General features: G+C 36.4%; 3 protein-coding genes across 4 annotated transcripts; 2 read left to right on the top strand and 1 right to left on the bottom strand.

Moving 5' to 3' along the window:
• Positions 1-4,149: 4,149 nt before the first annotated feature.
• Positions 4,150-9,980, top strand: LOC145011705 (ALBINO3-like protein 2, chloroplastic). The gene is made up of 14 exons (XM_078970433.1): positions 4,150-4,781; positions 5,147-5,253; positions 5,589-5,716; positions 5,800-5,871; positions 5,990-6,091; positions 6,400-6,459; positions 7,255-7,320; positions 7,520-7,567; positions 8,371-8,538; positions 8,636-8,691; positions 8,978-9,095; positions 9,177-9,266; positions 9,391-9,500; positions 9,616-9,980. The coding sequence occupies exons 1-14, from the start codon at positions 4,327-4,329 to the stop codon at positions 9,773-9,775; spliced, it is 1,740 nt and encodes a 579-aa protein (XP_078826559.1). The 5' UTR covers positions 4,150-4,326; the 3' UTR covers positions 9,776-9,980.
• Positions 9,981-11,592: 1,612 nt separating this feature from the next.
• On the top strand, positions 11,593-15,587 carry LOC145011341 (uncharacterized). 2 transcript variants are annotated; one of them, XM_078970041.1, is made up of 8 exons: positions 11,593-12,151; positions 12,719-12,810; positions 13,076-13,776; positions 13,893-13,963; positions 14,411-14,500; positions 14,597-14,752; positions 14,892-15,000; positions 15,216-15,587. In XM_078970041.1, exons 1-8 carry the CDS (start codon positions 11,780-11,782, stop codon positions 15,383-15,385), a joined length of 1,761 nt encoding a protein of 586 aa, XP_078826167.1. In that variant the 5' UTR covers positions 11,593-11,779; the 3' UTR covers positions 15,386-15,587. The 2 variants fall into 2 exon arrangements, with proteins under 2 accessions (XP_078826167.1, XP_078826166.1); XM_078970040.1 differs by having other exon boundaries at positions 11,594-12,151; positions 14,889-15,000.
• A 727-nt stretch (positions 15,588-16,314) lies between these two features.
• Positions 16,315-18,972, bottom strand: CBSX6 (Cystathionine beta-synthase (CBS) family protein). The gene is made up of 2 exons (XM_078967711.1): positions 18,236-18,972; positions 16,315-17,379 (listed from the first exon to the last, which is right to left on the bottom strand). Exons 1-2 carry the CDS (start codon positions 18,580-18,582, stop codon positions 16,458-16,460), a joined length of 1,269 nt encoding a protein of 422 aa, XP_078823837.1. The 5' UTR covers positions 18,583-18,972; the 3' UTR covers positions 16,315-16,457.
• Positions 18,973-27,472: the final 8,500 nt, after the last annotated feature.

Below are 27,472 nucleotides of genomic sequence, written 5' to 3'. Positions count from 1 at the left end.
CTTGAACTGTACACCGCCCCGGTGTTTTCAGTAGTACGGTCCCAATACTACTGTCCGCACCATATCAACATACACCCTAAGTCCTCATCTTAGGATCCCAAGTTCCAAGTACTCTATTATGCATAATCCACTCTCTAACAAATCTCTCATAAGCTCCTCACTGCTACCTACTCACTCTCAAGCATCTCATAGCAGCTCACCTCCCCCTAGGCTAAGGCATCACAAATCAGGCCACCCTAGTCCTAATAGGAATATCTAGCCCACTCTAGCACGAGAATACATCATATCAATCTCATAAACATATAACATAAGGGTATTTTGGGAAATCACTGTTTGGGTGCTGACTGATCGTACACACGACTCTGATCTGTGTTTTCTAAAAAATCTTTTACTCTTTTTAGAAAACTTGGTTCTCTTTTGAAAATATTTTTCAAATCCTCAGTTTGAGTTCAAATACGCCCGAAGGTGTACCCGAATCCCTCAAACCAAGGCTTTGATACCAACTTGTAACAACGAAAATTTCCAAAACAATTTTTCGCATTTTATAAAAACATAATTCATTTATTATTCATAAAAACATCTTTGTTTGAAAACTAAATTCATAACATATATCAATCCCAAGATCTCATAGCATAAAAATCCCGTGTGTGTACTGATCAAGCCGGCTCCTTCCCGCGATCCTCACTAGTACCTAAAACACATAACACAGAACACTGTAACCACAAAGCTTAGTGAGTTCCCCAAAATACCACATATAACACATATTAGCCACTCGAGGCTATAACTCTGTGGGTCCGTGCACCCAAACTCTGTGAACCCTCAGGTTCTAACTCTGCAAGCATGCACAACATAAATCACATAGAAGAATGCAGTGCAACACACAATATATATAACATACAAACACTGTATCACATAACTCTATTTACCTACTCAAGGTAAAGTATAATGAGAAGACTCACCTCGGATATCTCAGTAAATCTCTGACTCGGTAACTCTGGTCTAGCCCCTGTCTAATCACATAAAATAAATACTCTAATCAATACAACTCTCAGGGCTAGGCTAATCTCTTCCTCTCAATACATCCTCTAGGAAGGGTAAAAGACTATCCTACCCTTCCGATGACTCTATAGTCCAGACATTGACTAATCCCTAAAAGTCAACAAAGTCAACGATCAACATTGACCAAACTTGCCGAGTGTGCAACTGTGACTCGGCGAGTTCACACATGCTTTTCACTATCCTAGTCCTCATTCGACTCACTGAGTCAACCTCAACTCTGCAAATCATCACTGATCACAATCTGTGAAATGTCTCGACCTAACTCACCGAGTCTGGCTCCCGACTCGGTGAGTACCATCGTGCACTCTACCCTATAGATTCCCTCTGACTCACCAAGTCGCTTCCCCAACTCAGTGAGTCACCAACTGTATGATTATCGGGGAAAACCTCATCCTACTTGTCGAGTCGACTAAAGGACTCGGCGAGTTCATGCCATGCTCAAGCTGAACTGACCTCTTGAGGTCAGATCCGCTCCTCTAAACCATAAATCCAGCTTCCCAAAGGATTATAATCATGTAAATCTAACATCTTGGTGCATATGCAAAGGCTCAAAGGCCTTAATTGAAGATATGGCCTCTAAAATGACATCCTAAGTTCATAACCTCCATTAATACCCATAAAGCTTAAGGGAAAAGGGTCTTTGGACCTCTTTGGGTCCAGATCTACAGCACCAACACGAGAAGGGACCAATTACTCCATATAACCATCCTTTAATGGGGCTAAAAAGCCCTAACTCTAAGAATTACACCATAAACTGAAGGAGGGTTCGAATGAATACCTCAAAATGAAGTCTCTGAGCCCTAGAATCACTAGATTAGCACCCTCTTCAGCCTCATCTTGTCTTGGTCCTCTTCTATTTGCAAAAACACCAACAAAGATCAAGAAATAGCTTCTTTCCTCTCACAAACGCTCTAGCTCACTTAGGGTTTCTCTCTGGGGTCTGGTAGCCGCAAATGACGGCCATAAGGCCCTTTAAATAGGCCCCAAACACGAGGAATTAGGGTTTCATTAAACAACGTGGATTCGTCGAGTCCTTGGGGCGACTCGCCGAGTCCAGCCGTTCATCCGGATAATGATTCGTGTCTCTACTCGGCGAGTATACGCATCAACTCGCCGAGTTCTTCCACAAAACTAGAAATTAAATCGAATAAATATAATACCTGAAATTCCGGATGTTACACAAATGTTCTCACAGATGCCCTTAGTCGGAAGACGGAGCTAGCAAGGATTTCGTTTACCCAACCCCCGATGGACTTACTCGAACAGTTCAAAGAAGGAATGAGCCACAACCCGATAGCAAGCAATTTGGTGAAACTAGTAAAAGAAGGAAAAACCCGCAAATTTTGGCTGGAAAACGAGTTGTTGTACATTGTGGGAAATCAAGTATATGTACTAGTATGGAAAAACTTGCATCGTGAAGTGATCAAGGAATGTCATGACTCATTATGGACAAGCTACCCATGGATGCATCAGACTCTTGCTCTTGTCCAACAACACCATTATTGGCCTAGTATGCAGGACATCGAAGCGTACATAAGGACATGTCTTGTTTGCCAACAGGACAAAGGAGAACAAAAATGATCAGCCAGACTCTTGGAACCTCTCCCGATCATTGAAAGACCTTGGGACAGTGACTCTATGGACTTCGTAGCTGCTCTTCCAAAGTTCGAGGGGTTTGGAGCCATAATGGTAATAGTGGACCAATTTAGTAAATACACAACCTTCATCCCCGTCACAGTAGAATGTAAAGTAGATGAAGTTGCATGGGTATTCTTCAAGAACGTGGTTAAGCTTTGGGGGATTCCACGCAACATAATCAATGACAGAGACCCACGATTCACGAGAAAGTTCTGGAGAGAACTGTTCAAACTCTTAGTGACGGATCTGAACTTCCACTAGCTTCTACCCACAGAATGATGGCCAAACCAAGCGTGTTAATGCCTTATTAGAATTATACCTTCGACACTATGTGAGCGCCCACCAAAAAGATTGGGCTAAACTGCTAGATCTGGCACAATTTTCCTTCAATCTGCAGAAAAATGAATCCATTGGAAAAAGTCCATTTGAGATCGTGAAGGGACAACAACCTCTCACGCCTGATGCATTGGTGACCCCCTATACAGGAAACAACCCCTTAGCATTCAAGTTTGCAAAGGAATGACACGAAGAAACCGATGAAGCTTGAGCTTACATCGATAAAAGCAAGAAAGAAAATGAAGAAGTAGGCAGATGCAAAACGGTGATACGTTGAATTCCAAGTCGGAGACCTAGTTATGCTAAAACTCTTACCAAATCAGTTCAAAGTATTGAGGTCATTGCATAAGAACCTCATCATGAAATATGAAGGACCATTCCCCATTACAAAGAGGATTGGTTCATCAACTTACCAATTGGAGCTTCCACCGCGACTCAAAGTCTATCCGGTAGTGCAAGTGAGTTTGTTGAAACAGTATCATGGAGACGAGGAAGATCCAAATCGAAACAAGTCAAAGCGAGCCCCAACAACGATTACTATGCAGTTCGACATAGAAATAGATGGCATCTTGGCTGATCGGGTGGTTCGGAAAAGAGGAGTGCCAAGTAGCAAAGAGTACTTGGTTCTATGGAAAGGGGAAGAAGATTGCGAAACAATCTGGGGAACGCGAAGATGCATTGTGGCAATTCAAAGACGTGATTTGAAGCTACGAAGAAGACACGACAATGACGCCGTGAAATCAAGTGGGGGAGGGTGTTGCAACCCAAATCCAGGAAGCCCATGTTTGTCTAGCTGGGTCCAATCAAATCTATAGTTTAGATAGCTTCCAAAACATGTCCCTTCATTTCATTATCTTTTGGTTGTTGATTTCGTAACTTTTTGTATTTTTGTATTTTAGAGGAGCCTATAAAAAGGGCTCTTCCCCCCTCATTTGTATCCACGAAAATTCTGCAATCAATACAAAATTTTTGGTTTCTGACTTGCAAGTGTTGCTTAGTAACCTCTCATCCTATTTTCGACTTACTTAGCATTCTTTGATAGTAGGATCGTCAAGGTCGCTAGGGTTTGAAATGACTCCGTGACACATTTATATCTAACAAGTTACAACCTTTGCTTGAGCCCATACTTTTAGAATCTGGATCCGCTAGTCCATGATAAAATTTAGAAAGGGCCTAAAACGGCGGGTTGCCCGACAGGAATCGGGGACGATGCCTGTCATTCTTTCCCAATTAGCCAATTGATTCTCCGGCTCCGGCTCCGGCTCCTCTCCATCATCGATCATCTTTTCCGCCATGGCTACGAGGAAGCTATCGCTATCGAAGCTTCTCCGCTGCCGAAATCACACTCTTCATATAATTACTTCTTCAATTTCCTCATCACCTAGTCTTAGTTCCCCTTCTTATTCAATCGAACCCCGCCGTTCCTCTATTGTATTCGATCGGTATTTAGCTACACACGACTTCAATAGACACGGTGATGGTGGTGGGTTTTTGAGACCGTATAAGTTCTCATTAGCATCATCATCTTATCGTTCCTTTTCAACTGATAGAGAAAAGGCCACAGATGGTCCCGAGAGTGAAGAGCTATCTGGGCCAGGATTTTTTGATTACAACTATGATGGTGGAGGTGATTGGGGAATTCCCGGTGAGGTTAGGGATGTGGCTGGCAGTGACGAGGAGGCAATTCTTCCGGTTCGCTGCTTGGTTTGGTTCCTGGATAAAGTTCATGATCTCACCGGCATGCCTTGGTAAGCTTAAACGGATTTTTATATGCTCGACCAGAGAGTAAATGTATTTTGACTAACGAGACTGTATAATCAGTAGACATTCCCGGAAAAAAAATGATATGAGTGTGTTAGCTATGGTACTAATTGCATGATGATCAAATCGATATTCGGCTTTAGGAAAAGCATTCCAAATTTAAACACTTGATGATGAAGATGACATCTGCAAAGTGTGCACATGCATACCACAAATGAGTTTTTATTAAGTTTTGTTATGTAAAGGGGAAGGAGTAAATCATAATACAATTCCTATCTTTGTTCGAGTCATTCTCTTACTTTATTCATGTAAATTGACCTTATATTTGTTTTAATTGTGAGTATTTCTGTAGGTGGATGGTTATCATCATCTCCACACTAGCTCTAAGAGCTGCTATACTTCCCGTGCTTCTGGTGCAACTCCAGAAGTTGAAGATTAATGCAGAATTAGCACCAAAATGTTGGTATCCTTTCCCTGGTTTGATCAAGAATGTTGCACTTAAGATAGAAATCGTGCATTAGTAACACAAATTACGCATTTGATACTAACTGCTTACGGCATGGTTGTGTTATCACTATACCACATAATGCTCTCAAGATGATCGGTATCAAGGCTGCACATATTTCACTAGTGTCTAAAACCAATGTTTTATTTAGTTTAGATATATAACAGATTAATGCTTTTTATATCATTTGGAAGCATTGCGATTGTGCATATAAGTAGAAGTTGAATAGAGATTGGGTATTTTAATTTAACTTACACATGTGGTTTTGACTTTGTTATGTTTCTTAAAGTGCCTCCCCCGTTACCACCACCTTTCTCAGGAAAGAGTTGGATAAAGCAGTACAAACACTTTCGGGAGAAAAGGAAAGAAATTGGCTGCCCTTCATTTTTATGGATCTTAGCATATCCCTCTGTTCAGGTTATTTTGTCCCCAAACTGTCCATAGACATCAAATATTTTTTTATTTATAATTATCATTTGATTTTTTTTTTTTATTTTCAGATTCCTTGCTTTCTCTTGGGGACAACAAGTGTCCGACGAATGGCACTGGATCATCATTCAGGCTTTGAAACTGTAAGGCAACCTATAAACAAAACTATTCATTAATGCATAATATATTGGATTGGAAGCTATTTATCCAACATCTCTTAGTTGTTGTTGCCCCCAAAATAAAATTTTGTACTCATTTCAGGGGGGCACTCTTTGGTTCCAGAATCTGACTGAAGTGTCACATGGTGCTTCAGGCTACATCTTTCCCGTGTTGTTAGCTTCACTGCATCTTGTCAATGTTAAGGTAAATCCCTTACTTCACATTTTTTTTTTACTACTATTAATAGATACAAAATTTCCCAAGTTATAAAGTCAAATTTTCTCTTTCTTCGAGAAAGAATAAAGTTTTGAGTAAATTGATATTTTTGTTAATAGAAGACAATATGAAAAGCCTCACCTGTCTAATGTCTAGCTGAATTATTTTCCTGAGTTTTATGTCTTTTATGTAAGTACTTCTCCTGTAGAGGCTGTATGGTATTGTCTCAAACTCAATCAAGTTTATTTAGATTATGCTGTATGTTACTGAAATAAATTATCATTTGCATTGACTAGGTTTCATTTGAGAAGTCTTCTCTGACGATGCTCCCCAATATATTTGGCGTTTTAGCAAAGGTGAGTGAAATAATCCATATACTCAAGGAAGGAATTGGAATTTAAGATTCCATGCCATGGGGTGTTTGATTTGGTTGCCAAATGGACAGAGTTCAACTCTTTTGGAATCCTCAAATTTCATGTCCTTCCTCCTTTTTTTATTTATTAAAAGACCAGAATACCCCTTTTATGTATCTTGAAATAAACAATAATGAAAGGTTCAGTATAATAAGTTCCTATTCCTTTACAGTAAATTACACGAATGGTCCCTATGGTTTGGGATAATTTACATGTTTGGTCCCTAACTTATTTTTTTAACTCGGAAGGTCCCTACTGTTTGCTTTTATTACATGTTTGGTCCCTACTTTGTGTTTTTGTTACGTGCTTGGTCCCTGTCTTACCTAAAAATACTATTATTTAAATAGGAAAAAATAGTGGGGTAGGTAAGGTAAGGTGAGGGGGGTGGGATTGTGGGTGTGTTTATCTAAATAAATTAAAAAACCAAGGGAAAAATAGTCTTTTTAACTAAGACAGGGACCAAACGCGTAACAAAAACAAACAGTAGGGACCTTCCAAGTTAAAAAAATAAGTTAGGGACCAAACGCGCAAATTACTTTAAACCATAGGGACCATTCGTGTAATTTACTCATTCCTTTAACAAATTCCATTTCTTCCAAAAACATTCTACTAACCAAATGCCCCTTGGCCCTTACAAATAATTAGTTTATCACATGCTAACATTTTATGTTAAGTTAAACTTATTCTTGTTTAAGTATTCAAGACATGTATTCTAACATCTCTGGGTTTTTGTTGCAGTATTACAGGTTCTACTTGCAGTGTCTCACAATTCCTATATTTTTTGTTGGATTTTATCTTCCCCAGGTGAATCTAAGTTCTCATATATTGAAACTAACATACTTGCAGTTTATATGATCTAAATCTGAACTGCATGCCAGGAAAATTTATAATGTTTTTTTTCTTTTTGTTGCTGTTATTGACTAGTTTACCCTTGGATGTCCTTTAATAAGATAATGTCAGTTGGTAGTTGCTAATGATTCAGATATTTGTAATGCTTTTGCAGGGCAGTTTGTTATACTGGGCAGCTAGCAGCTCCCTAACCCTTGTTCAGGTTGGTTTTAGCTTTCTAAGACAGTGTTCGTTATGATAGAATCATAGCTCATTGCATCATTCACAACAAAAAAAAAACTGTTTGTTTTGGGGAATTGGCTCTGATACCATAATATTGACATAAAAACCCTTAAGTTTTTAGAAAAATACGGTTTTACCCTAACATAACTTTTTGGTGCGTTAAAACCGGAACTTTGCTAGTTTTTTTCTTCTTTTGCCCTTATTACCTGCTATCATAGGTTTATAGGTTACCATGAAATAAAATGCACAATAAAACCCTTAACTTTACAAATCTTTTACATTTTTACCCTAAGTTTTTTTTTGTTCATATTATACGTATTCATACAGAAAAAAATGTATTTATACACCAAAAAATGTGTAATTAAACATTATATTTACAATTTTAAAAAGTTCTATCTGTTTATATACGGGTTTTTTTGCTATACAGTTTAAAATGTGTAAATACGTTTTTAGGAGTAGAAATATGTTATATACATTATTTTTTTCATGGAGTGTAATTCCTCCTATTTTGTTAGTTTCCATTCCTTAATCCTTAGCTATGGGCATCATTTGCCATTTCATTGTAGGGTGGGATGAAAACTTGCAATATAACCCATTTTTAAATTGTATTACAATTTTGTTTCCTAAAATTACTAGATATTGTAATGAATTTTTTTTTTGTTAATGATATCATTGATTAACCAAATATTGTATAGAGTAGAGTTACAAATATAGATTGTATTTACATAAAAAAAAAATCATGTGGAAATTGATTCCATTCCTACTTTGTAATCAATATGGCAGCAATTAGGTTTGAAGCATCCACAGATTCGCGAAAAATTAGGATTACCCGACAAATCAGCTCCATTGGAATCAGAAAAGACTCATGAAATGGATGGACTAGAAGCCACATTTACTGTCCCTTTGGTTAAAAAACCCATTCAAGAATTATCACTTCTAGAACTTTTTAATGTAAGTCATCTTTTTCATTTTAGGCTTCGTTTCAGTATCAGTTTGTTCATAATTCTTCATCTTGGTTGTTGCTTATCCTTATAATCTATATATATAGCTTTCCATTAAACACCTATCCAAGGGGGAAAAAGATAGAGCAGTAACACTTCTAAGGTAAATTAAAGTAATTTCATGGGTTAAATGCAAGAAATAGCAATGTATTTTCATTGATATGTTTAAATTTTTTTTTTTCTTTGACAGTGGCGTGCTTTGAAAAATCCACACAGTTATAGCAATGGCATCCAAATAAAAAGCAATCTTCGTTGCTATGGTGGATTTTTCCAAGTATAATGTCCCAATAAAGGAACAAAAAAAAAACAACTGAAATGCTATAATTCAGAAATAGAAAGTACATTGCTATTTTTTGCATTTACCCTTTCCTGAAGAACATTAATTACAGACTAGCACTTGAAAAGGAGCCTGAGTATGCGAGAGCTTTGATCGTTATGGGCCAGATTTTAATGAAAGATGAAAATTTAGTTGAAGCTACTGACTACTTGGAACGTGCTGTCAACAAAGTATTCAGATCCTCATTAATTAAATTTTCATTACTTTACTTTTAATTTAAAAAAAAAAAATTCATTTGATTATTTTGGCAGCTTCTTCTTGTGGGCCATCCAACAGAAGTTGAAGAGATTGATCATTTGATTCTAGCATGTACATGGTTAGGTGTGGCCCTTGCAAAGCAGGTGAACTATTTTTTATTTTTTTCCTTTTTTTTTAAAAGAAAATATTACACTATAGTTTCTCTATTTCTAGGAAAAAAAAAATCAAATAATGGAAGTACGTTGCTGTTTTGTGCATATTGGGCAGGGTAAAGTTGTAGAAGGAATTGTACATTTGGAAAGAATAGCAAATATGAAAGAGCCAGAGGACCCCAAAAGCAAAACTCATTATTGTGATGCCTTGTTTATGCTTTCAAGGTTCAAATTAAATGCAACAATTTCTTCTTCTTTTTTGGCAATGGCAACAAAAAGATATAATAATAAAAAAATCACAAAGTTAGTGAGTGACTGACAGTTGTAAGTGAATTTGCAGTTCTTTGGCAAGCATAGGACGAGATGATGAGGCAGCAAAGTATTTGCGGATCTTAACAACTTATGATCCAGCTTATGCCAAATACTTGAAAGATGTTGAAAAACCTGAAAACAACAATTTTGCAGATGATCTTGTGAATACCAGGAGAAAAGATTACTGACACCATATCATAATCGTATCTTACCAAACATTTTTTTTTTTTTTTACAAAGTTTATTTATCATATTCACATTACCCCTTCAGAGTACTTGTATGTTGAGATGTAATAAATTAAAAACAATAATGATACGTCATGTAATAGATTACATTCTTTGTTTTTGTTTGAGAGATGAGAAACAAACAATAAACAATGATATATTTTCCTTACAGCTTATAAAGACTTTATTAATATCTAAGATTGAATTCGAATAGGTTAACTTATTTGGAGTTTTGTAATATAATACTGTACCCAGGCCAAAACACATGGCTTAAAGTTGAATTATCTGATAAAAGCTCAGAGGTCCCACGTGTTCAAGTGAATTTGACTTGATAAATAAATAACACAAAAGTTGTCGTCATGTTTGGGAGCTTGTGTTTTTTGTTTTGGCACTAGTTACATAAGTTTGAGATGTTTAAATTAGTGTTTTGGAAGAATAAAGTGGCTAAGGATAACATATTGAATCTTTTCTTTACCTTTTTGTTCCTAACTAACTTTTACTTGAAATTAATAACTTTTGATAAATTTTTATTACATGTTTAGTAAAAATCATATTTCACATTCGATTAATTACCGAATATAATCTTATTAATTATAAACCCTTCCAAACTACCACTTACTTTTTTGAAAGGCTAACTAAGACGACCCTTAACTACACCCTTTGGTCTAGGCTATTACTTTTTGATCACTTTTATTTTATCTAGTCAATAGCTAATAATATACATTGTTTGTCCTATTTGATTCCTTCACATTACAAAATATATGCCTATATACACTTTATATCTAGCCAAAATTATATATTTATAAAAAATTCATGGAGAGTTGCAATGGGATTGCACCTCAATACTAGAACGAAAGAAGCAAGAAGAGGATGGCATTCAACAATGATTGCCACGTGGATGCAGATTACGTCAACATTTTCAGACACATTATTTTGTCTTTTTTTTCATTGTGGAGTCGTGATACCTTTTTCTACAATTTTCTATCCGCCGGTATTGAATTAATCGTACTTTTTCTTTATCATAAATAAATTATTTAATGGAAAAAGTGTCTATAATTATTTAAAAAGATGTACAAAAGCATTTATAATAGAAGAGTTTTTTCAATTAATTTATTGTCATGTTATCATCACATCAAACAACCCAAAAAGCCTACGAACGTAACAAAGTTCTTTCACAAAGCATGTTCATGAGTTCTACCAATATCAATTTATATAATAAATAAATAAAATAGTATTGCAATATAAAAAAAAAAGCTCTATCTATTAAGTTGGTATATTTACAAACAGCACTAAAATAGGACGAAATACTCTCACAATAATTTTTTTTAATTCCACAGTTTATTTAATCAAATGACCTTTTCAAAGAGCTCATATTGTGGGTTCTTTGGGTTATTCATTTTCCAAATTTTATACACAAAGCCGGGTTATATATGTTAAATTTTAGACATGGAAAATTAATCCTTATAATAAGGTCAATAGAGTCTATTGAAGAGAAGTTTATGAATTTCCCATTACAAAATTTGAACTCGTTTGCAAATTATTGTTATTTTATTTTCACTTTTTTTTTTTTTTTTTTTTTTTTTTTTTTTTTTTATCGCAGACAAGTGTTTATTATTATTATTATTTAAGAAAAGTGTTGGATTCTCTCATTACAATAGAGTTTATCATTTTTACTTGCATAATGTACGATATTTATCATTTTTTTTTTTTTTGAAAAATTTGGAAAACTGTTTATTTATGTCTAATAAAATAACAATTTCGGGTTGGAAGATGGTTCTGGGCTAAGAATCCGGAACGCACCAATTGTTGTACTGTCCAAACACGCAAGGATTCCTTGATTTGGTCATTCACCTCTTGAGTCTTGCCTCTTGGTCTTGGTCACAAAGAATCAAAAGATTCACAAGATCAGACCCCTAAAAGATCTTGATTTTCGAGGTGTCAGAATACCCACAAACATAATTTCAAAGAATGCAGTGTCCAAGCAATAATTTCTTCAGATACAACACCACTTTATGCGCCTGCAATCCAGGTTACTTTTACAACACCACCGATAGCACCTGCTCGCCGGCGACCTCCTCCGGTGCCGACGAGTTCTTGGTGGGTTCTGGAGTCGACTATTCAATCAACATCCCTGCTAACCTCTTCTCATTTGACTCAATCAAGAAATTCACACAATCTCAAGCTGTGTTTCTTGAGACTACCCTTGTGTTACTTGCTTCGTGGCTCGTATTTTGCTTCTTTGTGCGATTTGGGAAGCTCGGTGATGGAACAACGCTTTGGTTTCAGATCAGATGGTGGATTAGCAGACTGGATGTCTCCTTTGCTACTCGCCATTGGCTGGTACTTTTTTGACTCATTGTTGAATGTTTGGATTTAGATTTACTTCCGTCTTTTGACTTTCAAGAGTCAAAATTAGCCAGTATTATATACAGTCAAAATTTGTGAATAATTTCATTATGTATCCATATAAAGATTACGTAAATAGAAAAATGATGTAGATAAGTAACTCAAAGTCTTAAAACAATATGTTAACTTTCAATTTGGAAACAATTGGATTTGACCCTTTTGCTATGTCTATGAAATAGATTGCTTTTAAACTTTCTAGCCATCAGAATCTTGAATCTTGATGCCTTCTTGTTTTCGATTGGGTTATTCATATGTTCTTGTCATTACTGATTAGCGAGGCTGTAAATCACATGTTAATCACCTGAACTAAAAAGCGTATCCTTCTTTTGATTAGGAAATTGCATGTAGAGATTGGGAATTCGGGAAGGAAAAATCTTGGTAGATAGAAATAAATTGAAATCTAATCAGCATCTTCTTTATGATTATCCTATCATTTTTTCATCCTGTATCTTTTTTTTCTTGGAACATTGTTATGCATTATTCTTTTTATCATTTGTGTAGGATGATCAAAAAGTTGTCAAGAAGCGAAAAACAGAACTTGGTGGAACTTTCTCGATTGCAAGCTGGATTCTTTTTATTGGTCTGTTTGCTGCGTGAGTGACCAATAAATTTCATAACTACACCACACCACACACCTTTCTTATGCTCAAATACAAAACAATCATATTCTTTTTTCCCATTAACCACTTTATGGGTAAAGTGTCAAATTTATAAAAAAAAGTTAGGACTTGATGGGCAAAGTCACCTCTCTAACTTTCTCTATTAAGTCGTCGAGTCTGTAACAAATCAAAAAGAAACACCCATGTATAACTTACCTAACGTTTTTTTTTTTTTTCCCCATGTGTCTTCCAATCACAGATTACTATATCAAATGATATCAATGAGAACCGTTGAGGTGCACAGTGTTATAGCAACAAATGCACCCGACTTAGCATCATTCCACAACGACATGGAATTCAACATAACCACCATTTCCAGCATGACCTGCTCAAATCTACAAGGACTTTCTACTTTGGTCACTGGAAACCCCGGTTTCATTAATTACCGAACCGCCCCTCTTTCCACTTTGGTCAACTTCACCTGCGAAAACACCACAACGGGCCCCACAATATCTCTAAAATGCAACGATTGTCAACTCCTTCGTGACAATTTATACATCTCGTGGCAATTTGTTGACCTCCCAAATATGCCTGCAATGGCGGTTGGTTTCGAGTTTAAGTTGAGTGCAAGAGACCCACGTCACAAGAAGCACGTGAGTTTTGTTAGTGGGGCTTTAAAGAATGGAAGTACTAATAGTGCAAAGTTTGTGACATATAGAGGGAGAGATCCAAATATTTTGCAATTTAATTTGTTTCCAAGAATATACCGGACTAAACACGATCTTAAACTCATACAACCTCTTTTTCATGACTTCCTTCCTGGTTCGTCTCATTCTGAGACGAACCAGCTGCAGGCCTCTTTACAGAGGCCTGCAGATGGGCTCGTGAATATGACATTGTATGTCAATTACCTTTCGTCCTACATTGTGGAAATCGATAATCAAAGCACGCTTGGGCCTGGTGAGTAGTATTACTTCTTTGCCCTTTTGTCATGCTTGCATATTTTTTGATTAGATATTTGCTCGAAGGATATGTTAATTCTTTGTCTCACATATGTTATTTTTCGAAGAATGCAGTGGGGTTTCTTGCTGATGTTGGTGGCTTGTATTGCATTAGTATTGTCATATTTTTCTACCTTATGGTGCAAGTACGCTTCTTATTCCTTTTCCAAAAAATTAATCCTTGTTCTTTCCATATTTTAACAAACATTTCATTTGCAGTAACAATGGAAACAGAAAATAGATAATAATGGAAACCTAAAATAGAACCAAATACGTAGTTGGGTTTGTTTTAATATAGAAATTTACATTAGTGGTTTTGATCCCAAAAAGTTTTCTCTTGCAATTTTGGTCGTTATTTGAGAATCTTGGTTCCAAGTAAAATGACTATTTTGGTCCCTAATTATAGGTGATTTTTGCAATGCTGGTCCAAAAAATATAGTTATTTACTTGGAATAGGGACCAAAAACGCAAAAATCAGGTACTCAAGGACCGAAAATGTAATTAACTTTTGAAAGTATAAAACTGATGGGATGTCATTTCAAGTGTGAATAAAATAAAGTAAACCGGATCCTAATTTGTTTTGTCCTGTTTAGTTTGAGTACAGATTCAAGAGGTTCCGTAGTGAGGATAGAGTGATGAGAAGTATTAGAAATCGCCGGAAAGCCCAAGAACGATGGAATAAGGTATTTAGGAAATATAATTTCTTCTTTTATATTTAGACTGTTGAATGTGATTGATTATCAACCGAATTTCAATATTTCTTTAATTATCAAAACTAGTTGAGAAAGTATGTAAGTTTTACGTGGGGCCCTGGAATATTGGCTTCAGAAGACAAAGCTTTTGTGGAAAAGGAATGTTGCAATTGTTTTGCAGTTCCCAAAAGAAGGAAACAAACAACAATGGATAATATCAGTTTCAACACTACTAAAGAGAAGGTATGAAGTTACAAGTCATAGATTGTAATAGTAGTATATACATTGTTTGTAAATCGTAATGGCAACCAACTTTTTTTTTTTTTGATACACAAGTCATAGAACATGGAAGTAATTTGTCTTCTTCTCTCATCTGCAGCAGGTGGTACATGATGTGAATTGCAAAGAGGAAAATAACAGAAATAGCAGCAGCATGCATTCAAATAACGCAGATACGCCTCAACATGATATACCTTTGCCACCATCATTAGGTAAAATACAAATGACCAAATTACCCTTCCGGGGTCTTTATGGCTGGGGCAATTTTTTTTATGTATTATGAGGATCAGAACAAGAGACCAACTGTCCCACTTTGTTTCACCTTTTTGTCCCATTGACATTAGTCTAAGTCCCAGTCCAATCCATGCCAAATGGACTTACTTGTGAATTGTATACACTCATTGATTTTGTATCTTTGTGTTGTCAGAAATCATGCCTGGTTCTGAAATCAGCATTCAAGAAATCCATAAAAACCTCAAAAATCTGTATGAATACAACGTGATGCTTCGAGACAAGCTGGTTACAACTCGCTCCATGATCAGTGCTTTAACATCAAAGGCTTCTGCTGCATCTTCATCGGATCAGAGACACCAATAGCATCAGTTTAGCACTCCATGCTTTAAAATAAGCTTGGTTTGTATTGTTATTTAGGGTGGGTTTCGTATATGTAAATTTGAGGGGGGTAATGCAGAATGCGTATGGATTGTAAGGACAATGTAGGTAGGTGTGTGGAGTGCTAATTCTTTCGTTGTATATGTTAGGCAATAGTCTAATAGATATGGGTGTGGTTATTCTTTTATGTGTCATGTTCATTTATTCATCGATTTCTTTCTCATGAAAAATTACTCACATAGTATCTTCTTGACTATGCTTTTTGGCTTAATGCGACACATCCAACTTGTATTATATGATATCAACAGCCTACAGATGTCAGATTTATAGTCATAAGTCGGTGGTCGGTCGATTATTTTGTGTTTTAAACGTTCAAAGATGAATTGATGGTTCCTTGTAAAGGGTTCATCTTTTTTCCTCATCAAATCATGTACTATATGTAAAGGGGCTGAATGGATTAAATCTTATATAAGTAAAGTGGCTGAATGGGTAGTGATGTGTATAAAATGTTATGCAATATCTAGACCAAAGAAGCCATCTTGAATTAAACTAAATGACCATATTACCCTTTCATTCCACAAAACAGTCACAATATTCATTAATATTAACAATATTTATCAATTCTAATATGAAAGGAGTTGAGAGAGATAAATAGAAGAAATGGTGTGTGGGTAAATGGTTGATGTCTCAAGACATTAAGCCAATATTTTTTCGACTTAACCCATTACATCATTTGAAAAGGAAAAAAAAAAAAAAGAACAATCATATATAAGTATCCCCACATCGTATTATTTTCCCTGACAAACAGAGTCCATGATCACACATACTTTTCTTGGGAGGACTGGTTATAATCGACCTATATGATCAAAACTAATTAAAAAAACTTACGAAATAAAAATCAACATCACAAAGAATTTGAAGGGATCAAAACCATTAAATATGACAAAAAATAAAATCCAAATTCATGGGGTTCATGTATCAACATTAACATGTACATACACAAATGCAATCAAACCAAAACCAAACATTCTCCATTAAATTAAGTACCTTATTGTTTCTAAGTGGATTGACCCTCTGTAATAGGGGCACCGCGGGGTCGAGTCACAACAGCTAAGATGTCGGCATATCCAACCAACCCAACCAGGACTTCCTCATTCTCAGCATCCGTCACCCAAACATGAGTCGCCCGATGAGACAACATCTGCGCCATAACTGCCGCCAACGAGCTCGTAGCTTTACATGTCAAAGGCACACTCCGACCTCTATACATACTCCGATTAGCCCCAAAACTGTGACTCGAAGGGTTGCTGTTAAAAAACCCAACACTCCTGCTACTAAACGTCCTCTGTCTCAGCGGCCGCGCTCCGCCTCCATTCAGTAAACTCCCGCCATTTGTTCCCGCCAGGACGATATCAGGAAGCGACCTTGAAGACAAATTATCTTCGACGCCCATAACAAACTGGCCTGCGGAAAGATTAGCAAGGGCCCACGCGGCGGCTAAATAATCGCATTTCCATAGTTTGGAAGCGGAAATCTCTCCGAGAATCGTGTGTTGGCCGTCGGGAGTGCGGTCCACAACCGCAAACGCGCTTGGTTCGCGAGGGATCTGACGGGATGCTTCGATTGCGGGAGATGATGCGTCGATTGAGCAGTAATTAGGGTTTATTGCGCCGAGAGATGAAATTGATGAGAGAGGGAGAGGGGCTAGGGCTCCGAGACAACCAATTAGGAAGCGGATGACGTCTTCTCGTGAAAGGCAGCAGTATTTGTCGCGGCTGAGGGCGGTGGGTGTGGGGGTTGAAGATGAAGGGCGGTTGTTGATATTGGGGATGGTGATGTTGGGATTGCTGTCGATGTTTTTGAGCCATTTTCCGTTGTAGAGAATTGAGAAGCGTTTGCTCATCCCTCGCCATCCTATGGATTTTGGAACCAGAAGTCGCCGCACACCTTGCTTCATTATCTCCAATGCGTCTATTAATCTAAACATTAAAAAAAAAAAAAAAAAGAGTTCAATATTTGCTTTCAATAGCATTGTACTTTCAGATTTACAATGTTGGAATTAGAAAAAAAAAAAACGAAAATAAGATAAAAAAAATAAATCTAAGAAAGTACATTGCCATTTCTTGCATTTAAACCTTGATAAAATGATGATACTACGTTGTGCTTTTTATGTATGCCAAATTGACAACCATGGTCTCTTCTTATAGAAGGAATCTAATGGAATGGATACAAGAAAGCACATATATGGAAATCCTAAAATTGATGATAAATTTAGTACCTGTTGGCGGTTGCATATACATTATAATCTTCTAAATTGACAAAAGAATCATTCTCTTTACATCAACAACCAACCTTTTATCCCAAAAGCTAGAAGAATCTATGTCTTATTGGAAAAGTAGTAGATTTGAATATGTTGAATCAAAAAGTAACCTTTTTCTTAACGGAGTAAGTATTGGTAACTGGAAACTGTGTATATTGAACGCCAAACAGATCCGCATGTGGCTACCGATTAACAGCTTGTAAAAACAATGTGAATGTTTAAGATTATAACATCTGAATTCATGTAAAATCATATAAAGTATTGAACTTATCATGTTATTAAATCTCAGATCTTATGTTCCTAAAGAAAGACCAAAAACCTTCCGATATCAATTACTAATATATAAACAATTATGTCAACAGAGTTCATACACAGAACTCTTTCGAAAAAAAGAGTTCATACACAAGAACAATCGAAAGATGAAGACAACAGATTGATAATGATAAATCGAGTGTTTTAGGGTTTGATGTCAAGTTCATTACTTTAATCTAAATATAAACAAGATGAAAGCTAACCTTGTGCCAGGATCAACTTCCTTCATCAAAGTATTATCAGGAACAACCACCTCAGAAACAGGCGTCTTCAGAGCTTTCTCTTGATCATTCAAACAATCATCTCTTGCCAAGAAAGCAACGATATCGAGCGGATTTAAGATACCCACAAATCTCTGATGCCTCATCTCTGCGTTCTCAATTAAACCCTTCTGCACCGACCTCCTCTTCCAAATTGCTATCCCGCACTCTGTTGACTCTCCGATTGCCTTAATCGCAGCCTCGAGCGTCTCATTCTCGGTGAACTCAACCAGCTCCGGCTTCCCCACCGTCAGATCCCCCACCACATGATACAAAAACACCGATGCCATTTACTTGATTTGCAATTGATCGGTTTTGGAGACTTGAATAGTCAATTGATGGGTTGACCACTGATGATAAGCGAAAAAGCAGCCTCGTTTTGGGTGAAAATCCAAGTTGCAAAACAAGAACACCGCTTCAATTTCGAGGTTTGACTGCCTGCGACAAAAGCAAGGAATTATAAAAGGGTATGCAGGAAGATAAGAAGAAGGTGGAAACGAGTGATGGGTAATTTAAGAAGTGGCTTCAAAGAAGAGGAGATGAAGTGAGAGTAAGAGAACGAATTGCCCATGGAGTAGCAGGAGTTGGTTGGAGAAGAAAGCCCATGAAAAGGTCGAATTTCGTGAGAGATCTACACTCGTTGGATCGTTTTTGCTTCTGGGGTTTCAAGAATGATAAGGTTGTGTGAGCAGAGGGAGGGGATGACGACATATATCAGCATCAATCATGGAATCATGACAATAAAGACAGAGTGGCATAAGATCCAAAATTGAATTTTGCAACCAACCCAGACCCTATGAAACAAATTATTGAGCATCATTGTCCCTTCTTCTATAATTAAGCATAATAATTGCCTTTTGATAAGCTCATAAATATACTATGTAAGGTCTCAATTTACATCATTAGACTTTAATTTCAAGTTTCAAGATTTTGAGGAAGTAGTGGTTGCACACGACGAAGCATCCGCATTGATATAAAAATAAACCATAGACTTTCGGAAACTGTTGGAAAAAAATTTCGACTTTGTCATTTTAATCGATTATTGTTAGGTACATTTTTAGCATATTTTTTCTTGTTTTTGCATAAGATACATGCTTAAAATCATATATTTTATTTATAATTCAAAACATTGCATGTTTATTGGGTGATCAAAGTTATTTATATATCTTTTGTTGAATTTAAGGGGATTTGAAGGTTGGAACTTAACAATGAAAGATGGGAAAGAGTTCGAGTAAAAATTTCAAATGAATGCGGAGCAATCCGGAACCATACATACAAAAGATGGAGGTTACAAAAACAATTTTTTGGAAGGAAATGACCACACCAAGCCAACTGAGCCAAAATAACGGCCGAAATAAACAATGCAGAAGAAGTCCGCAAAATGGATATGATGCATGCAATACTTTTACAAATCAATAAACATAATAAAGATTATAATACAAATAATGGAAGCAACCCCACGAACATGAGTATTTAAGTGGTTCACGCTCTACCTCAAAATGTTACTTTACTCGGAAAAATCACATCGTCTAGTCAAGCACATCCTCGGTTTTGATCCATTAAAAAAATAAGTTCCTTAAAGTAAGAACTCGAACTATGTGTAAAATATACTTACATTTTTCTTTTACTTTGATCACTCAAACTTTAGATCGAGGTAAGATATCTTGAAGCTTTTCTAAGTGTTTTTCAAATATGTTTAATCTTAAGTGGTGTTCGTTTTCAGTCTCTTTTATTCAAGGATGTCATTTTTGGCTGCAAAATATGATTTAACTCAATAAGTACCAAATATCTATGCATTTGACCAAATTATAGCTAAAAATATATTAAAATAATGCCTAAAATATGTATAAATATGACAATATTAGTTTCAAATCACCTCCATATATAAAGAGGGGTTAAAATTTGGTTTTGGGTACATGAGAAAATAGTCTTTCACCTCCTAAGTTCAGAAACCCTAAGAAAAACCCTAAAAAAGTTGGAGCTCATCGCCATGTCGTGGTTGCTAGCAGATTCGTTTAATCGAGTCTTATTCCTTCTGGTTCTCGAGTTACCTTTCATAACTGTTGGTGTTTTGCGTCTTGGGTGCGATCACAAAAGAGGAACTCTATGTTAGGTTCTTAAGTTCAATTAACTGGCGAGACCCAAGAAGTCAAAGAAAACATGAAGGTATGATTCGTTCTATTAAGTCCACAAAGTTGCATAGATTGTTTGTGTTGGGTCTGGTTGTTACGAGTTCATAGATCATAAAATATGGTTGCTTCCATTGTCCCGATTTGGTCTTTGATTAGGCTCGTAACCCAACAGTGGTATCAGAACGTCTGGTTAGCTCAAGTCTATTGCACTTAGATTTTGTCTTTGATTGTATGTTAGGGTTTGTATGTGTAGGATTTTAGATGTTTAAATCATTTTAAATAGTCTAGAAAATTTCCTTGTCAAATCAAATATGTTTATACTTGTTAATGATGGGTTTTATATGTTACAACAAAAATGCACAAAGCGGAAAATACTTAACCATTAAGAATTTGGGCAAATGCAACCTAAAGGATCTATGTCTTTCACATAAAAGCAACATACTTTGAATTAACAAAATTATTATAACCCTAATGAAATCAAAATTCATAAGAGAAGGTTACATACCTTTTAATTTGTTATAGAAAACAAATCAAATGAATCCGTTTTCAAAACTCTTGGAAGCAAGAACCATAAATCTTGTGCTTCTGATGGTTCACACCCAAACTCTAGCAACTAGGAAACTTGAAGAGAGATGAGAGGGGATATATAATTTCAACTATCCTTCAGAGGGAAGTGATGGCCGAAAATATGAAGGGGTGAAGGCCTATTTATAGTTGATAGGAAAACCCTAGACAACCCTTACTTTGTTAAAATAATAATATTTCAAATCAGGTAATTATCTGGTTTCCTAATTATCTTCAACGAATATTCCGGATGCCTCAAAGATACCTCTAAAAATGTCCAAACCCTAGGAAGATTTTGTAATGACTTTTGTTCAACTATTGAACAATTACAGTTTAGGTCCTTGCACTTTTAATTAATCCAGTTAATCCCAAAACTAATTCTAATTAAATTCTGATTAATTCTTAATTAAATAATACTATTTCTGATTAATATATTATTCTTATAATATATTAATAAATTATTTATTACTATTTATTAATCACATAATAAATCAATAAAACAATTTCTCTCTAAAAAAGTCATCATATTCAATTACCAGGTTTGAGGACAACCCAAAAAGACTTTACTAATAACTCAAGTGTATACCAATTTATTTATTGGATTAGATAATTCAAGTGTATACCAATTTATTTATGGGCTTAGACACCTAATCCAACAATCTCCCATTTCGATAAGTCTATAACTACAATTGTCAGTATAACTTCTGAATTATCAGTAACAGGTACTCTTTCTCTGATATGATCAGTCATTAGTCCTGAGATAAATGATCACACATTCCTTCATTCTACAAGATATCGTATGGACACAAGACATGGATTAGAATCAATCTCACTATCCAAAATTTTGTTTCCCGATTTCCTGACTTGTGATGACCTCATAAGACTTCTAACTTAATACATCAATTTAGTCATGGTTCGGCCCACCACTATAAGTCAACACCAAATCACCGAGGGGCAAAAGATATCGCTTTTCCCGTTAGGGAAAAAGGAACAAATAAACTTTGACTCATATACTTGCATCCTTTACTTACCAAATCGTACACGACACTACGTTTTATAACATCAAGTTACTGATGCGGTTTCGCAATACCAATGTACAAATGACTTTTAAATTACAACTCATATATCTCCATTTTAAGAATATAAGATATTATCATCTCAAATTTACTCGTGATATAATCCTTGAAGTAGTTCTATAAGCATGGGTTGATCCAATACTCAATTCTCCGTTTTCTAAGTACTCATGAATGTTGTAGCAACACAATTGATATGTCCTTGACTGATGTGATCTTCTGTGCGCTCCAAGTCAAGTATTGCGGTTGAGAGAATTAAATATAGTAGTTAATCAGATCTCGATCAACCTTCGGGTCATGAGAAGGAACATTGGCTATTGGATCGAAACAGCGAAACACGAATGCCTTTCGAGTGATAGGCATATCAAATTGAGAATCTTTGGTATTCTCACAGTCAAAAGAAATGACTGGTTCAAGCCAATGAGTGTTGGGAGACTCAAATGCTTCTTTGATTAATTTCTCCAATGTCCATAGTGGAAAGAGAGCTTGTCTGCATACCCAAGTGTCATGAGCTTCTTTCTCTCTTCTCTCCCTTTCTTCTTCTTCTCTTGCAATTATGAGATTTTCATCAATCTCTCTGTCTCGATGCTTTCTTTTCAGAGTATCTTGTTCAGTTTCTTCTTCTTCATCACTTTGACACATAATAACCTTTTCTTTGTCCTTCACACTAGGACCCGAAGCTTCAATATCATTCGGTCTAGTGGTGACTTTCAGATTTGTGGGAGGTTGTTTGGGAGGATTTTGACCAAAGGTTCAAACTCCCAAATCACCTAATGAGTCTAACATTTTTTCATCTTCTGTTTGTGATAAGCAGGATATGTCATGGGAGAAAGTACCTTGCACAGATGATAAAAGTCAACCCAGTATCAAAATGGACTGGGTTCTAAAGACCAATGAATCCTGCACTCTGTGATGGAGTAGCTATGGAGGGATATCATCAGACTTCAGTTTGTTGGTAGTGACTATTTCAGACACGTAATAGGGATATCTCTCGACTTTACAACACTTAGAACTTTGTTTGAGAGTATGTGTCATTTGCGGAGAAAGAAGAAAGGAAAGGATCACAAATGGGGTTTGTGCTTAACGATGTGAAGAATTTTTGGATCTGTTCTAAGATTGAAATATGTGTGCTATTCTCATATCATCTGTATGCAATTTCCATTGGTGAAATATGGTTTGAGTTATCTTCTCGATACTCCTGAGTTTTTCTTAAAATGATTCGTTTTAAAGACAATCTTTTTTTTTCTTATAGTTTTTCGTTTGTAGATGATCCTTTGGGAAGTGATATGAAGCTTAGTGTTAAAGGGCAATATGAATTTCGTGTAATGCACTAAAGTAGAATTGTTTAGACTCTGTGCTCAATTTTCTGGTAGGCACGAAGGATTCAGAAGGACTAGACATAGTTTGATAATGAAAGGACTTGACAGTGAAGACTTAGTTAGTTCTATTTGGACTGACAATACGAAGCTCGGGTAGATTGAGCAGTGAGATAAACATGGGAACCTGCAGGATACACTAAAGGTCATATGTATCTAGAGTTGTGGTTCAACATTTCCTCGATGTACGAACTTATGTCCTTAATTCCGGTACTGATAGAGCGACTGGGGGGGGGGGGTATGATAAAGTAGGTATGTAAGAAATTATTTTCTTGCTTTCTATCTGTCAGTCTTATGCTACCTCGTTTGTGCGATTGGAACATATCCGAACTGGAAAACAACATATGCAACTCTATCTCTATGCATCTCCTTATCTATGCAAATTCTTTCTATTTTTTAGCCATATGATGTACCATTTGCATGATCGGAAGATCCGACCTGGGACACAACATATGCACCCTACTATCTCTATAACCCTCTATCTATGTTAGTCATATGTTGTTCCTTCTGCGTGATTGGAAAACATCTGACTTGAGATACAACATATGCATTTCAATTTCTGACTTCTTTCTTAATGATTGAATACTCATTTAAAGTAATGAGTTCTTTGGAAGTTCTTGATTACCGGGGTATATCGGGAAGTGGGGAACACGTTCTAGTACATCTAAAATTGAACCATTTAATAGGTTGTATGTAGATCTCACTGTTGAATTTAAGTGGACAACAATATATTTGGTCGTCGTTAGCTAAATGGTCCATTTAGGAATATAGGTGCAATGTCCGGTCACTTATAATATGTTAATTTTGTCCATATCCTTTGTGTTTAAATGGACCACAATACCGATGATTGACCAGATCTAGACATGCAGACGTGTGCTAATAAACGATATTAAACTACTTGATAATTTTGATCCCAAAAGTTTTAAATTTTAGTCCTTATTTTTGTTTTTGTTAAATTTGTTCATAGTTTTCCTCCATGCACAAATTTAAGGGGGATAATTAAAAATTAAAAAAAGAATCAAACAAATATAAAAAACCAAAAATATTGTTATTTTTGTTCTATTTCCTTTTCAAAAAAAAAAAGCAAAAATCAAAAAATATTTTTGTTTCGGTTTTATTTTTTCCTGAAAATATGAAAAATACAAAAATATTGTGTGCTAAGTTTGTTTTTAGTTTTGTTTTTATCTCAAAATTTTCATTTGTCTTGAAAAGTGGATTCAGATGTAGATCAGACTCAAGGAGATTGTATCGAGATTTTCTAAGCCAAGGCTTCATCCGTGATTGTCGTAGAATATTCATTCGAAGGAACATGAAATGAAGATTATTCTCTCAACATACGATCTTTCAACCCCAGAAGCAAGGTAAAGATGCACTTGAAGATTATGTGACATATTGCATTGAAGCCTCCTCAATAAATTTGCTGCTATCTATGAACCTGCTGATGTGATCCAGAATAATCATGTAACGCCCCATTCTAAAAGTAATTATTTATGGATTCTCGAGATCAAGAGTAAGGGCGTTTCGGTCTTTTATGGGCAATGGGTTTCATTCGAGAAGGTTTCAGATCGGGGTGTGTTGCTAGAAGCATAGGGCTTCTCGCCACCTTTACATGGATATAAAGTTCGTCGGGAACGGACTTAGGATAAAGGAGATATTGTAATTTGAAGTTATTGGCATCAATGGTCTCTAAGGGAAAAGTTGGCAAAGAGGTCCCATGCTTGCTAAGCATGCATACACGTGTTTGGCTGGTTACGCCCAGCGTATGAAGGAAAATGAACGCAGAGTCTCTCGACGTACGCCCAGCGTACAGGATGTACGCCCAACCTACGTCTATCATATAGAAACCCTAATATTTCGGGTGTGGAGGCTATTTAAACAACTTTAAGAGCTCATAAACCTCCCTTACCTTAGCCTCCACTGTTTAGAGCCGTTTTCCCTAAACCCTAGCCAACTTCTTGAGTGTGTGAACTATTAAAGTGAATTTGGAGTGTTTTGAGAATAAGGTGTTGCATCTAGTGAGTAGAGGAAGAAGGCCAGTGTGTAGATATGAAGTTTTCTGGTGGTTCAAGAGCTCTTAAAGGCATAAAGCTTCTTGCTTGACATCTATTTTGTGTAGATCTAAGTGTTGTGAAGTTGTGACACCGTTTCTTGTCCCAAAAACCCCAATAAGATGCATGATGTGTTTTGGTTAAGATAAGTTGTCCTTTCAGACCATATGAGAGGTCTTGAGTAAGAAAAATGAGGTCCCAATGGCTTTGGTTGTCCCATGTTTGAAGTAGGAAGGTCTTAAAGGGTTAAGACATTGAGTTAAGAACTTTATGGATGTCCAAAAGGATAAAGATTAAGACTTTATAAGTATTAGGCCCTTTTTGTCACTGGATCTGGAATACGGGCTTAAGTTCTTAAGTCATTAAGCACGTGGAAGGATTTTGTTCAGATGCGCGTACGCCGAACGTGAATTGTGGAATGCCCAGCGTACTCGCCATTTTGCCTTTACGCCTAATGTACATGGGGGGTACGCCCTGCGTAATTTGTCTGTATGGATCATGAATTTTTGGCCCATGGTTTGGGGCATGTTTGGGTATTTGGGCCTTAGTAGGCCCTCAGAAATCACATTATACGGGTCAAGGAATATAATTTGGGCTTAGGGTGAAGCCCATTAAGGGATTGGGCCCTATGTAGCAAATGGGCCATTAGTGGGTCACTAGTGGGCTTGAGAAGCTTTTCTAGTGTTGGGCTTTTCATGTTGTGGTTTTGGACCTTAATCTTGGACCAGATTGGGTTAAGGGTAAAATGGTCAATTTACCCTTAGAAGGATATTGTTTTCGGGCTAAGTGTTATTGTGGCATTGATAGTTCGAGGAAATAGAGGACTAGCTGTGCGGGGATTGTCAGATAGCAGTCAGAAGGGTACCAGTAGTGTTTCAACAGTTCAAGGTGAGTTATCCTCACTATACCAAGGGTCTAAGGCACCAAGGCCGACCCTTTGAATTGTTATTTGAGTAATTGCTGTTGTGATGTGTTAATATGGTATTCTGCTAGAATGGATGATTATATGCTAGTATGGTTGGTTAGATTGGCATCCTAGTAGTTTGGATGTGGTTATGCTTAGTGATATGTAGCTGGTCGGACTGTTTGTGTGCTGGTAAGAGATTACCTGTGATATATGTGCATGTTTGAATAGCTGTAGAGGGTATTCCATCCCGGAAGGATAATAGGGTCCCAGTATGTCGTTCCAGTAGACTTTTATGTGATTATTTGATAGATGCACATGTTTGCTAGTATTTGGGCATTCCAACCCAATGGTTGTGGGCCAGGAGTATTCCATCCCGATAGGATGATTGGACTCGTAGTATGTTGGCATTCCAACCCAATGGTTGTGGGCCTGGGGTATTCCATCTCGAGGGATGATTGGACCCATAGTAGTTATTGTATGTATAAGTATGGGCATTGCAAATCGATGGTTGTGGGCCGAGAGTATTCCATCCTGAGGACGATTGGACTCGTAATATGTCGGCATTCTAACCCGACGGTTGATTGGACCCATAGTATGCTATTTATTGATGTATATGTATGGTTATGTGTGTATGGGTATTTTGGGGGAACTCACTAAGCTTTCAAGCTTACGGTTTTAGTTTATTGTTTCAGGTACAATAAGTGATCGTGGCAAGGCAAAGGTGTGATCGTACAGCTCCTCATGTTTCATGATTTTGTGATTTGGTTATGGGGATACTCTGATGTTTAAAACTATTTTGAAAACTAGTTTTATTAACTTAATGGTCTTTGAGTGGATTGAAATGTTTTAAATTGGTTGGAAATTTTTGGTTGTTACAAGTTGGTATCAGAGCCTTGGTTTGAGTGAATTGGAGGAACATTCGTGTGAATCCAGTCTCAAATCAAGGAAAGGTTTTCAAAATGATTTTTAAATGGTTTTCAAAATAAGTAAAACAGGATGCGAATTGTACCATCAGTCGGCGCCAATAAGTAGACCCCAAAATGCCATATAATTATTTGACATTGTGATATGTTAGAAGAC

Source organism: Lactuca saligna, chromosome 8 (genome assembly GCF_052625555.1).
Source record: "Lactuca saligna cultivar CGN05327 chromosome 8, ASM5262555v1, whole genome shotgun sequence".
In the NCBI taxonomy this organism is placed as follows: Eukaryota; Viridiplantae; Streptophyta; class Magnoliopsida; order Asterales; family Asteraceae; genus Lactuca; species Lactuca saligna.
This window is presented reverse-complemented; position numbering and strand designations above follow the sequence as displayed.